The 13162-nt window shown below is 40.2% G+C and overlaps 1 protein-coding gene across 2 annotated transcripts in view; it reads left to right on the top strand.

Moving 5' to 3' along the window:
* Window positions 1-333: 333 nt before the first annotated feature.
* The window catches only part of Pcdh9 (protocadherin 9), an 881596-nt gene continuing 868767 nt past the window's right edge, over window positions 334-13162 (top strand). For both annotated transcript variants that reach the window (XM_052190827.1, XM_052190828.1), the window contains exons 1-2: window positions 334-868; window positions 2109-5282. In XM_052190827.1, coding sequence (XP_052046787.1) covers window positions 2247-5282 — 3036 coding nt within the window. In that variant the 5' untranslated portion in view covers window positions 334-868; window positions 2109-2246. The remainder of the gene's footprint in view (window positions 869-2108; window positions 5283-13162) is intronic.

Genomic DNA, 13162 nt, shown 5'->3' on the forward strand with positions numbered 1-13162 from the left:
GCAAGCTCGGTAAGAGCTCGATAGCTCCCGAGCCACCCTGGGTGCTGGCCCCTGCCGGGCATGCTCAGTGAGCGTCCTGAAAACAGCTCTCCCGGGACCGGGATCGTTTCTCCAGGTTTTCGCAGCTGCCGAGGGGCGCTGGGGAGGGGGAGGCTGGAGACAGTCAGCGCCTTGTTCCGCGCCCCCTCCCGCAGCCCTCTGCAGCCTCCCGCACTGCAAGATGCTGGCCAATCAGGATCCGGGGGTGGGGCCTCGGCCGTCACGCCCTCCCTCTGGGCTTATTGAGAGTTATATCAAGAAATTCAGTTCAGAGAGAGGAGAGAGAGAAGAGGGAGAAGGAGAGGGGGGCAGGAGAGAAGGGAAAAACGAAGAGTACGCGAGGTAGGAAGGAGAGCCTCAGTCTCTGAACCGCGAAAGAGCTCACGGATTAAGAATTTGCCGGGCAATTGGCACCCCGGGAAAACATCCAGAAAATCACCATCACCCAACTCTGACGTCTCCTACCAGAAGTTAGAGACTTCAGCAGTATTTCCATCGGATGCAAATGGTAGGCTGTATGCTGTGGGATACACTCCCGAGCTGAAGAAGTGCAATTGGATGTGGTGTGCCTTAAATACCAGAAGAGCCCAGACCCAGTGGGTAAAAGCGAGGAAATGTGGAGAGAATGACTAACGACAAATCTGTGAATTTGTTCTCGGGAGTTGCTAATTTGCCAGCCCGAAGCCACACATTTTACAAGGAGGAAACGTTTTGCTGCTTCTGAATTCTCCCCAAACTGGTGCTACCAGATGCATGGCTTTCTATGTGTTGGAACAAATCCTTCTTAACTGCAGCCTACCGGGAAAGGGGCAAGGTTGAAGCAACTAACGTAAGTGTAAAGTTTCGCATTAACAATTCGAAATGCCGTCTTTAGTTGTGTCCTCGGTGTAGACGAGAGGTGTTTGTAATTGGGTAGCTGGCTGGGGCAGAGCTCACCTCCTGGGCTGTATCTGCAACCCCACCTGCACCACTCAGCTGGAACTAATCGCGGGCATCAGCTACTGTGTAGCCTAATGCAGATAAGATTAGATCCTGGGAACTGACCAGTCTTACTCCGGCGGGGTAACTGTCTAGAGCCTTGCGCCCATTTAAACTGCAGTTAGAGGGGCATCTGAGCGGAAGTTCTTTTACGTGTGTTACCGGGTTGCGGTATTTATGTGTAGGAAATGTTACTAATATTATAATGAGACACCGGATTAAGAAACTGCAATTTGGTTCTTTTATGCTCAGTAGAAAAATATCGTGATGTTACACAGGAATGCTGGCTTTTTTCTTACTTCCATCCCAGCACGCTCGGTCCACCTCTGCGATAAGCAATTGTCTATTAGGATACATTTTTAAAAAGTTTTAATGTGTTTATTTATCTCAACGGGGGCCATGTGGAAATATGGAGAGAGGAGAGCAGGTTCTGAGTAAGAAATGTCAAGTCTTGGTTTTGTGCTTTGAGGCGTTGAGAATACGTAGTGGCCAGTGACTACTGCTGCTGCTGCTGCTGCAGCAGCATGTCCGGATGCTCATTTCCCAGGGAGGTTGGATTATGAGACAGTTGAAGAACTGGGGGGGGGGGGGGGGGGGGGAAGGAAAAGCAGTCTTTTGAGAGGAGGAGATGACTCAGTGTGGCAGAGAAGAAAACACATCATATCTAACATGTGACAACGCAGTTGGCAGCATAGCTAAATACTTAAGGTCTTTCAATTCCATCTCAAACAACTAGGGGAGGTGGGCTAGAGACAAGGAGGGGGCTTAAACATGGGGGGTGTGTGATCTGAGCAGAACAAGAATTCATGCTTTGAATAAAACAGTGTTGTAAAAAAAAAAAAAACAATGTGGGGGCTGGGGGAATCCAGGTAAAAATAGCTGCTGCTGTCCTTAATTCAAAAGTAGATGAATTTCATTTTCTCTGGGCGAATGCAACAAGCAGGGGATATTCGGTGATATGGCCACAGAGTTAACTTGCAAACTGTGGCAGAGCAAACTGTCATGTTTACTAATTTGCAGGGAGAGTGTGTTTTGGTGACTGTGTTTTCATTTTCTGAAGAATAATGTTGTCTGTACACTTGTGTTGACAGTGGCTGTCTCCACATAAGAGATGAGATGTAATGCCTCCTCCTTCAGTCCATTCCCACTTCCTCTTGACATTCCTGCATCACTCCTCAGTGGGAACCTTTAAACTCTAAAATCCAGGAAAAGAAAATAAAGACATTATCATGGACCTGAGGGATTTTTACCTGTTGGCTGCTCTGATTGCCTGTTTGAGGCTGGATTCCGCAATAGCTCAAGAACTTATTTACACTATTAGAGAGGAATTGCCTGAGAATGTGCCCATAGGAAACATACCAAAGGATCTGAATATTTCTCACATCAACGCTGCCACAGGCACCAGTGCCAGCCTTGTCTACAGACTGGTTTCTAAAGCTGGGGATGCCCCTCTAGTGAAAGTATCCAGTAGCACTGGGGAGATTTTCACAACCTCCAACAGAATAGACAGAGAGAAACTCTGTGCCGGAGCTTCTTACGCTGAGGAGAACGAGTGTTTCTTTGAACTTGAGGTGGTGATCCTCCCCAATGACTTTTTCAGGCTGATCAAAATCAAGATCATTGTCAAGGATACCAATGATAATGCCCCCATGTTTCCGTCTCCCGTTATCAATATTTCCATCCCAGAGAACACTTTGATCAACAGCCGCTTCCCAATCCCATCAGCCACAGACCCTGACACAGGCTTCAATGGGGTACAGCATTATGAATTGCTAAATGGACAGAGTGTTTTTGGACTGGATATTGTGGAAACTCCAGAGGGAGAAAAGTGGCCGCAATTGATTGTTCAGCAGAACTTGGACAGAGAACAAAAAGACACCTATGTGATGAAAATCAAAGTGGAGGATGGGGGCACGCCACAGAAATCCAGCACAGCCATACTACAGGTCACAGTAAGTGATGTCAATGACAACAGGCCAGTGTTTAAAGAGGGTCAAGTAGAAGTGCATATTCCAGAGAATGCTCCTGTGGGGACCTCTGTAATTCAGCTCCATGCTACTGATGCAGACATAGGCAGTAATGCTGAAATCCGGTACATTTTTGGTGCCCAGGTCGCCCCTGCAACCAAAAGACTTTTTGCTTTAAATAACACAACTGGGCTGATAACAGTTCAGAGGTCCTTAGATAGGGAAGAGACAGCCATTCACAAAGTGACAGTGCTGGCTAGTGACGGCAGCTCCACTCCTGCCAGAGCCACCGTTACAATCAATGTCACAGATGTAAATGACAACCCTCCGAACATAGACCTCAGGTACATCATAAGTCCCATCAATGGCACAGTGTACCTCTCAGAGAAAGATCCAGTCAATACAAAGATTGCCCTAATTACAGTTTCAGATAAGGACACAGACGTGAATGGCAAAGTGATATGTTTTATTGAGAGAGAGGTCCCGTTTCATCTGAAGGCAGTATATGACAACCAGTATCTGCTAGAGACCTCTTCTCTGCTGGACTATGAGGGCACCAAAGAATTCAGCTTTAAAATCGTTGCCTCTGATTCTGGGAAGCCCAGTTTGAATCAGACTGCCCTGGTAAGGGTTAAACTTGAGGATGAAAATGACAACCCACCAATTTTCAACCAGCCTGTGATTGAGCTGTCAGTTTCTGAAAACAACCGACGTGGGTTATACTTAACAACTATTAGTGCTACAGATGAAGACAGTGGGAAAAACGCAGACATTGTTTATCAGCTTGGACCGAATGCCTCCTTCTTTGATCTGGACAGAAAGACAGGAGTTCTGACAGCCTCCCGAGTCTTTAACAGGGAGGAACAAGAGCGGTTCATTTTTACAGTAACTGCCAGGGACAGCGGGACCCCTCCCCTCCAGAGCCAAGCAGCAGTGATCGTCACAGTTCTGGATGAGAATGACAATAGCCCCAAGTTTACTCATAATCATTTTCAGTTTTTTGTGTCTGAGAATCTGCCAAAGTATAGTACTGTGGGGGTAATCACAGTGACAGATGAAGACGCTGGAGAGAATAAAGCTGTGACTCTTTCCATTCTAAATGACAATGAAAATTTTGTGTTGGATCCCTATTCGGGAGTCATAAAGTCCAATGTCTCCTTTGATAGAGAGCAACAGAGTTCATACACGTTTGATGTCAAAGCCACTGACGGAGGGCAGCCACCACGCTCCTCTACTGCAAAAGTAACGATCAATGTCATGGATGTGAATGACAATAGTCCAGTCGTCATTTCTCCACCATCCAACACCTCTTTTAAGTTGGTGCCCCTCTCTGCCATTCCTGGTTCTGTGGTTGCTGAAGTGTTTGCGGTGGATATTGACACCGGAATGAATGCAGAACTTAAGTATACTATAGTGAGTGGGAACAACAAAGGATTGTTTCGAATTGATCCAGTAACGGGCAATATCACCTTAGAGGAGAAGCCAGCACTCACTGACGTGGGCCTGCACCGTCTCGTGGTCAACATAAGTGACCTAGGGTACCCCAAGGCTTTGCACACTCTTGTGCTGGTATTTCTCTACGTGAACGACACTGCCGGAAACACGTCCTACATATATGACTTGATTCGTAGGACTATGGAGACCCCGCTGGACAGGAACATAGGAGATAGTGGTCAACCTTATCAAAACGAGGACTATCTCACCATCATGATCGCCATCGTTGCTGGGGCCATGGTGGTCATTGTTGTGATCTTTGTCACAGTGCTGGTGCGCTGTCGCCATGCGTCGAGGTTCAAGGCCGCTCAGAGGAGCAAACAAGGTGCTGAATGGATGTCCCCAAACCAGGAGAATAAACAAAACAAGAAAAAGAAACGGAAGAAAAGAAAGTCGCCCAAGAGTTCTCTTTTGAACTTTGTTACTATCGAAGAGTCCAAGCCCGATGATGCAGTTCACGAACCTATCAATGGGACCATAAGCCTGCCTGCCGAGCTCGAGGAACAGAGTATAGGAAGATTTGACTGGGGCCCAGCCCCTCCAACAACCTTCAAGCCTAACAGCCCTGACCTGGCCAAGCACTACAAATCCGCCTCACCACAGCCTGCTTTCCATCTCAAACCTGACACTCCAGTTTCCGTGAAAAAGCACCACGTCATTCAAGAACTCCCCTTGGACAACACCTTTGTTGGGGGCTGCGACACCCTTTCCAAACGCTCCTCCACTAGCTCAGATCACTTCAGTGCCTCAGAGTGCAGCTCCCAAGGAGGCTTCAAGACAAAGGGCCCCTTACACACCAGACAGGTAAATGAGCACTTTTACTGGTCTATAAGTACTGCATACAAGTGCCCAGTCAACCAGTATTAGCGTGCCAGTGTGTGGATTGTTTTGGTCTAACTTTAGCTTAGTTATAAGGAGGGGAAAAAAAAAACTTGACCCCTTTTTAAAATTCCTCTGGGGCTCAGTCAAGAATTTTTAGAACAGCTTTGAAATGTCTGAGTTCTGAGAATTATTTAACCTCCCAGTTTCCTTCAAATGGCAAAAGATGAAAAGAGAGAATTATTCCAAAATGTCCCGAGATAATGTTTGCTCAAGAAGAAAACCCATCCTGATTTGCCCAGTTCTGTTCCTGGGGCTTCCAAATTACCTGCTTCAAGATTTTCACATTATCTTTTGATCCAAAAAGTCACCTTCAAGTATCAAGTTTAAATGACATTTGAAGGTCTGACCACTCTCATGCTGGAGTTGTGGTCACTAAAGGGGTTAAGGTTTTTTTTTTTTTTTGTTTACACACTGAAGTAGGATATTAAATGTACATCAGCTGTGAAGCACATGATTATTGATTGATTGCATCTAAGCCATATAGAAAGTCTACTTGATTTCAAGTTATTTTATTGTAATATAGTAAGCTGGATCTTTCTTAGAATGATTTTCAGTGTCCATAATGGTCATATATGAAAAGGAAAAAAAGGGGGGAATGCTTTCTCTCTAATATTACTAATTTATACAGAAAAGAAGGATTCCATTGTAAATACTTTCTCATCTTAGTAATGCATAAGTGATCTGTCGTAACTCATTTTAAACTGTGAAAGATGCCGTATGAAGAGGGATTAAGGGGCTGAGAAACTCATATTTCAACCAAATCCAGAATTAGTTTTTCTTAGGTCTAATAATTCCTTGTTAATAAAGATTCAAATGCAGCGCTGTCTAATTTATTTCTTTGGTGCTTGTCTGTTGCCACAAAATTTGAATGTCGATAATAGCCTGTAGATGGCACTAGGGTATCATGTCCCCTGTGCTGGCCAGGTGCCAATCCTGCAGTAGCTAGGAGGAGGGGGGAGGGAAGGACCAAGCTGGCAGTACAGCCAAAGATACCTTTTATTTAATGATAGTTCCTCTGGAGCAACTAGCATTTAAGTTCATTTGTTTGCTCTTTAGTGAGTTGCTCTCAGCACATCAAGTATCTAGGATATTGGAAGCCCAGCTCTGTTGTTAGGAGTCCATCTCTGCTGGTGGCCCATCCACCACCTTGCTAACCAGTTAAAAACATGAATCTCAAAAAAAAAAAAAATGGGTAAAGCAAAATTCACAGAATTGATGAGACTTTGGGAAATCAAAAAGGTTTCTTTTTTTGCTGTTGTTTTGTTTTTGGTTGCTGAAGTTGTGATAGAGTAGTGCATCTTAGGGAGACTGTTTCCCCTTTTACATTCAGTAGTTGCTCTGCATTGCCTTTGGGGCTTCAGGAAAATAAGGTATAAAAATGATTCGATCAATCAATCACACATGTATGCTAAGAATATTAAGCATAATCCTTATTATTAAGATCTCCATTTGAGTTACTAAATACACACAGCATTGTTGAGGGACATTTGAGTACAACTGAGATACATAGATGAAAGAACCTAAAAGGACAAAATAGTTTCGAAGTCCTAGAGGAATCTTTCAGTGAGAAGCAGGAGTCAGAAGAACAGCTCAGTTTCAGGCTAACCTTGTCAGCATTTGAGAATAGGGTGGCATTAAAGATTTGGAAATTGTCCAAACATAAACAAGATTTTTAAAAGTTGTTTAATAGTTTATTACAGCAAGAAAAATAACCAATGAAACTAAGTTGACTTAGTTAGGAAGGGTCTAGCTCAATGAGAAATGACATGGTGTGCTTTATGTCATTCCTTGGAAAGAATTAGTGTAAAGGAAAGTGCTTTCTGTGAGACATGAAATTGATTTCCCAAGGAGAGTTACCTATCTTTCTATAGCACCAACCCTTTCAGTGTATGGGAATTGCCAGCAAAGTACAGGCCAAATCCTTTTGAATTTTTTTCCACAGTTAGAACTTAAATATGAAACAAGGACACAAATGCTTGTCAGATGTGTTTCAGCAGAGTTTTTGAAAACATCTTCTGATGAAGCGCGGGTTGTCATAAAGACATTGGTTTACATATGATGTAATCTTGTTGACAGGATGCTGAGTAACTCACACACTAAAACTATGGTACTTTTCAGACACACTTTTGGACTATGGGGCATTCTGTAGTTTTCTTGTACACATTCTAAGGTTGAAAGGTATCTGTAATTCCCATGATAAATAGCAATTGAAAATAGTAATGTTTATATCTTTTAGAAGCTTTCATAATTAAAAAAACTAAAATGCAGTAGTCACTTATAAGGAAATGAATCTTGGAAATCAGTAGAGATGTGATGGTAGTGGACAGAGGCATAGACACAATGTTGGGGTGAAAGGGCATTTTCTATAAATGAAAGACAAATTATGTATAGTTTCTTAAAATTGTATTCACTGAACTCTATGATAACTCTAGAAAATGTTTTTGTTAAACAAGAACAAATAGGTGTTTTTGTTTGTTTGTTTCTCTCCTCTGTTTCAACTAGTAGCCCTTATACAAACTCAACCCCTGTAGGTTACTGCACTGAAAGTGTAAATCTTATTACTACAAATTTTAATCACACAAATATATAGCCCAATATATGACATGTGAAGACTTTTTTTTTAGTAAAGTAGGACCTGGCCACCTTAAATGAACTCCTTTAGACATTGTGATGCTTGTTTGAGAGTGCAAGCTGGAAGAACCTTGAATAAAAGGTTACCAAATTTAAATCCCACTACTTTGTAAGCCCTGCCTTTAACAGGACTTCTTTTGACTTCACAAGGCTGTTTGAAGTCTGTAAAGTACAAGACCTTTGAGTAACAGGTTATTTAAGTACACTACTTTGTGTTGTCTTCATGAAAATGCACCATCTTGTTTCTATATCCTGAGCTGGTTGGTGGGGCAGTGACTCCTAGTTTGTCTGATACTTTCAGTTTTTCTAAGTGTTTGCATGTACTGCATGAGATAATTGTAAATTAGATGCCTGTATTGACTCTATCTTACTAAGCTGTTTTAAATTTCAGTAATAACAAATCTCTCTTTTATTCTGCCACCATTTTTAAAAAGAAAATAACTTTAATATTGTCCTCTATATAATTTTAATCAAAGGATCACGTAAGGATCAAACAAACTTCACTGCTATAGATTAAAATTATGTCAACACTCTAAATTCTAACTGGTCACTTCACAATCAAGTTGCTTCTGTTTTCTGCCTAGAAGAAGAAAGCTATACGGGATATAATAGGGTTTAAAAATATAAATTTTCAAATGCAGTATGTCTGAAAATCAATAGAGTCTCTCTTAAAACAGAGTTTGGTATTTATCTAGATTAAGTTCTGGTACACTGCTACTGGGTCAGACCTAGGAAAATACCTAGCTAACAATTTCTGTATGAGGATGCTTTCTGCTCAGGGAAGAAGGACTGTTATTTGAGATTCAGCATTAGTGAATTAGAACAGGACACCCTCCCCTCTTCTCTTCATAGTATCCTATCCAAAAGTCCTGGTTTTGCACATCTCCACTTTGCCCACTTATTGACAGCTGTTTTATTGTAGCTGGAGGCTTTACAGTGAGCTGTTTATTGCTGTTTCCCAACTTGGTTGACAGCGTTTGGGGAATTAATTTTCTTGATCCCATGTGGTTTGTTTCCTCCAGTGGGAGAGTGAGGGATAAATGAAAATGTTAACATAAAGAACAGTGATCTATTTACATCTGACAAGTTCTTTAGGTAATCAAACAGTCTAGAAAGGCTCCACCAGAGTTTGCTTCAGAGTAAACAACCATATTTAATTTTCTAAATGAAATGCTCATTTCTGAGTTTTAAACATCCTGACATTAACGTTTTATGCCTTAAAGTATTTGCTCAGATACACATTTATGTATAGACTGATGAATTTAAACACTGGAAATGTGTAGACAAGCTGTACTCAAGTGGATGTGTGTGCTTTTACAGTCGCAAAGGGAATTGCTTCAGTTCCTGATCATTTAGAGATACTATATTGCATTTGTGATTACTTTTCATTTTTGAGTAATCCACCACAATCGGTACTGCAATGTTATTATGACATGTGGAACACATAAGACAGTCACAGAGCTGATATTTAGAACTGTCAGAAAGACAAAACTGCTACTGGGAGTGAAGGGGGGAAGGCAGTCTAATAAGAGGCCTGCGAAATTGTAAGCATGTTTTAATTTACTGAATTTTAGAAAGACAAGCAGGCATGACTGTGCATGGTACATCATGGAAAATTTGCCTCTACCTCAACAGCAAGCAATTTTGAAAATTGTGAATCTTAATGTTCCACCTCTCCCTTGATAGCTTCTGTTGGTATGATATGGTAGGGTCCATATTTAGGAAGTAAATGAAGAAACACATGGGGGTCTGATTTAGACTTCAGAGGTAAAGATGAGTTGGTCAATCATCTTGGCAATCTCTTCTCTTGAACTCTTAACTGGGACATTTGATGTTTGGGTTTGTTTTCACATTTGATAGTTCTATGAGGTTCATTATGAATTGTATCATTAATTCCTAGAAATATTAAAGAAAATAGTTTTGACTATATTAAACAGCCTTTTTAGGGTACAGTTGTGTACATAATATTTATAAACATGCAGGGAATTTCTATAGTTACAATGTTCTTCTAACTACCCAAAGTGTGTTCTCCCATCTCTCGTGGTTCTGACCAGGCATGCCTGCATTGCAAAAGAGCAGGTGTGGGCTCATTAAAATTACCTTGTGAATCTGTTTATATAGTGCAGAGGAGGTTCACTAGTCTAGAGTACACAATGCCCATATCCTGGCATTGAAAAAAGAAAATCCACCTTGGAAATGTTGTAGTTATGATAATGTTCCATTTTATTTTTATATATGAACACCTTTATTATTTAATTGCAGGCTGTGATTTTCTTGTTAGGATGGCATAAATTAAAAGACAAAAATAGAAAAATGAGTTTGAATGAAAGAAGTCAACATTACAATGGGATTTCTTTGCAATCCATTGTAACTTATGTCAGGTCTGTGAATCACAGGCCAAATACTATACCTGGCAATTTAATGTGTCATTTTTTCCCCAGGAACACTATTTTATAATGTAAGGGATAAGAGTGGGTTCTTAATTTCCTATTTCCATATATGTTCAATTTCGGCAATTACTTTTCTTCTCTGCTTTATTTATTTTCTAAGTTCTTTGGTTAGAGGATTCTGGATTGCCACCAAGTGTCAAGAGCTTAATCCTGTGTTGCTCCATCTGTCCAAGGCTAAGTGTTCGCACTGCACTGGTCTGCAGATCCTGATTTGATTTTTTTGGTTTGGCTCTGCAAGAGGTAAAGGCTTAGTGTTTGTATATTTATGAACAAAACAAAGAAAAACTCTTCTTTTCTGGACTGTTTAATGCTTGTACTTAAAATCCTTGAGGCATAAACCTTTCTACATGTAGTTTTAGCATTTCCATGAGGTAGGGTAAAATTATAAGCTGACCTTTAAATGGCATTAGCTTTTTCACATAGTATCTTACATGGTAGCTTATTTGGTAACTAGGAATTATGGATTGTGGATATTCTTATTTCTTAGTATTCATTTTCAAATAATATTCTTTCTGAACTCTTATACATTATAGCCCTTTAATTTATCTCAGGTTTGTTAGGGAAAAATGGGACTGCAAATTAGGAAAGAAAGACTACTATCGAGGTACAAGGATTCACAAAAATCAGAGTATTTAAGTAATAATGCTAATAACTTGAAGACTTTTAAGAAGCACATACACTATAGAAGTAAATTATAGATATAATATAAAAATATAATCCCTTCATGTATATGAGGGGACACATATACTCCAGTGTTTAAAATATTATCAGTTGTTAGTTCAGATAAGCTAAAACTGTCAAACATTTCATTTGGAAAGGAACACACGCCTTTTTGCCTTTGTTTGATACCATCTGATTGGGCTGTCAGTCTTCAGAAACATAGAACTTGAAAGATATATTACTGTGATTGACATTTTACTTTATATTTATATTCCTTTTTTTCCATAAGCCAAGTTTCATCAAAATTTGAACTTCATATGTGAGTTAAACAACTTTTTTTTAATAGTAGAGTGTTATAACTGAAAGTGGATAAAAATCTAATTTTTAATAAGTTTATATTTTATCCTATAATCAGCGTGACTCCTATAGATAAGAGCAGAATAGAATTAGTAGAGCTTTCAAGGTTATAATATATAATTCAAAAGAAGCCAGAATCCTGGGATGCATTAGAGATCTATTTTTACATGTATATCCAGTAAGGCCTATGAAAATATTTTCTGATCATCTTCACCAGTAGTTATATGAGCATGTGTTGCTTTGCAATGATAGGCATGGTAGAAGCTGATCCAGCCGTGATGTTTAAACTAGGCAGGACCATAAAGCACATCTGACTGCTGTTGCTTCTTCATTCTGTGTAAATTATTTGAGCATATGTGAAGAAAGAGGTGTGATACCTGTTCTTGACTAAACATCATTACATAGAATGTCACCAGGTATACTAATGTGCACAGGCTTTGAATGGTAGTTTTGTCAAATTGTCTTGCTCTTATAATATCTTTGATTTCATATCCTTCTGTAGTTTTTGCTGTTGAGCCCTCTGCCTTTTAGTAATGTGCTGCTTTGCTGTTGTCCATTTCCAAGTCCTTTTCAATCTCTCAGCATTTGATTAAGAAACTCTCTAATCCCTTTTAGAATACAGAGGAAGTAAGGGTGGCAGGGGCTTTGGCTCTTTAAGCTTCTACTGCAATGGTAAGAAGAGTTGTTACTGAGCTATTTGCACACATCTCTCAGCCTGCTCCTGTCTTAGCCTCATTTTTTTTTAACTTCCTAATCTTCAGCATCATCCTGAGACTATTTATCTTAGTTGGAAATAAGCATACCAGTGATAGAAGTTTGGGATTTACCTCCAGATGAATGCCATCACAGACCAGGAAGCCCCGACGACACATTTTGCATAGATCTGTCTGAACACAGTGAACCCTTCATAAGCTCTTAGATTGCAGGAAATCAGTGTTGAAAATTAAGTGGGGTTTTAAAGATTTGCAAAGTAGAGAGCTTTGTATAATGCTGGAATTGCAGGTGCCTATTAAATATAAAGTAAAGGCTTTGTAATACAACCAGCTAACACGTTTCCCTCCACATTAGTGATTTAGAGCCAAGGGAATTAGGTTTGCCTAATTTTTTCAAATGCAGACACATTGGATATATTCAAAAGAATGAGAATCTCAGACATGCCTTAGAATGGACAGGTTTCCTCTTTGATGTTTCAGATTCTGAAGAACAGATGATCCAGGAGTGCTGGCACTTTTTTGGAGGTACCTCTGATACCTGGAATTTGGGCCTTCAATCTCTTACAAAAGCACTATCAAATTTGTGAATAGAATCTGCTCTAACTGAATTAAAAATGAAAGCCCTAGATAATCTCAAATCATTTATCAAGTAATTTGTAGAATTCCTTTCTGCCTCATTTTAAAATGTTGTGTATTTATCCCATGGCTTTTTACTCCAGGCATGTATAGATTTTATTATATTTACCTCCATAATAGTTTTGAGTAAGTGGCTGGCAGTTCTCTAACACTTGTTGTTACAGATTAGCTTGCTTACATTCTCATTGGTAGAAATGACCATACATACTTCAAAATGGTTACAAATATGCTTTTAATTTTTAAATTTTTTTCATGTGTTTAATCATGTGTGGCTCACAATTCGAACATGGCAAAGTGGCTTCTCATCATCCATGATCAGTTTGGGAAGCAAAAGACTAGCAACCACAATTGAGAG

This window comes from Apodemus sylvaticus, chromosome 8 (assembly GCF_947179515.1).
Source record: "Apodemus sylvaticus chromosome 8, mApoSyl1.1, whole genome shotgun sequence".
Lineage (NCBI taxonomy): Eukaryota > Metazoa > Chordata > Mammalia > Rodentia > Muridae > Apodemus > Apodemus sylvaticus.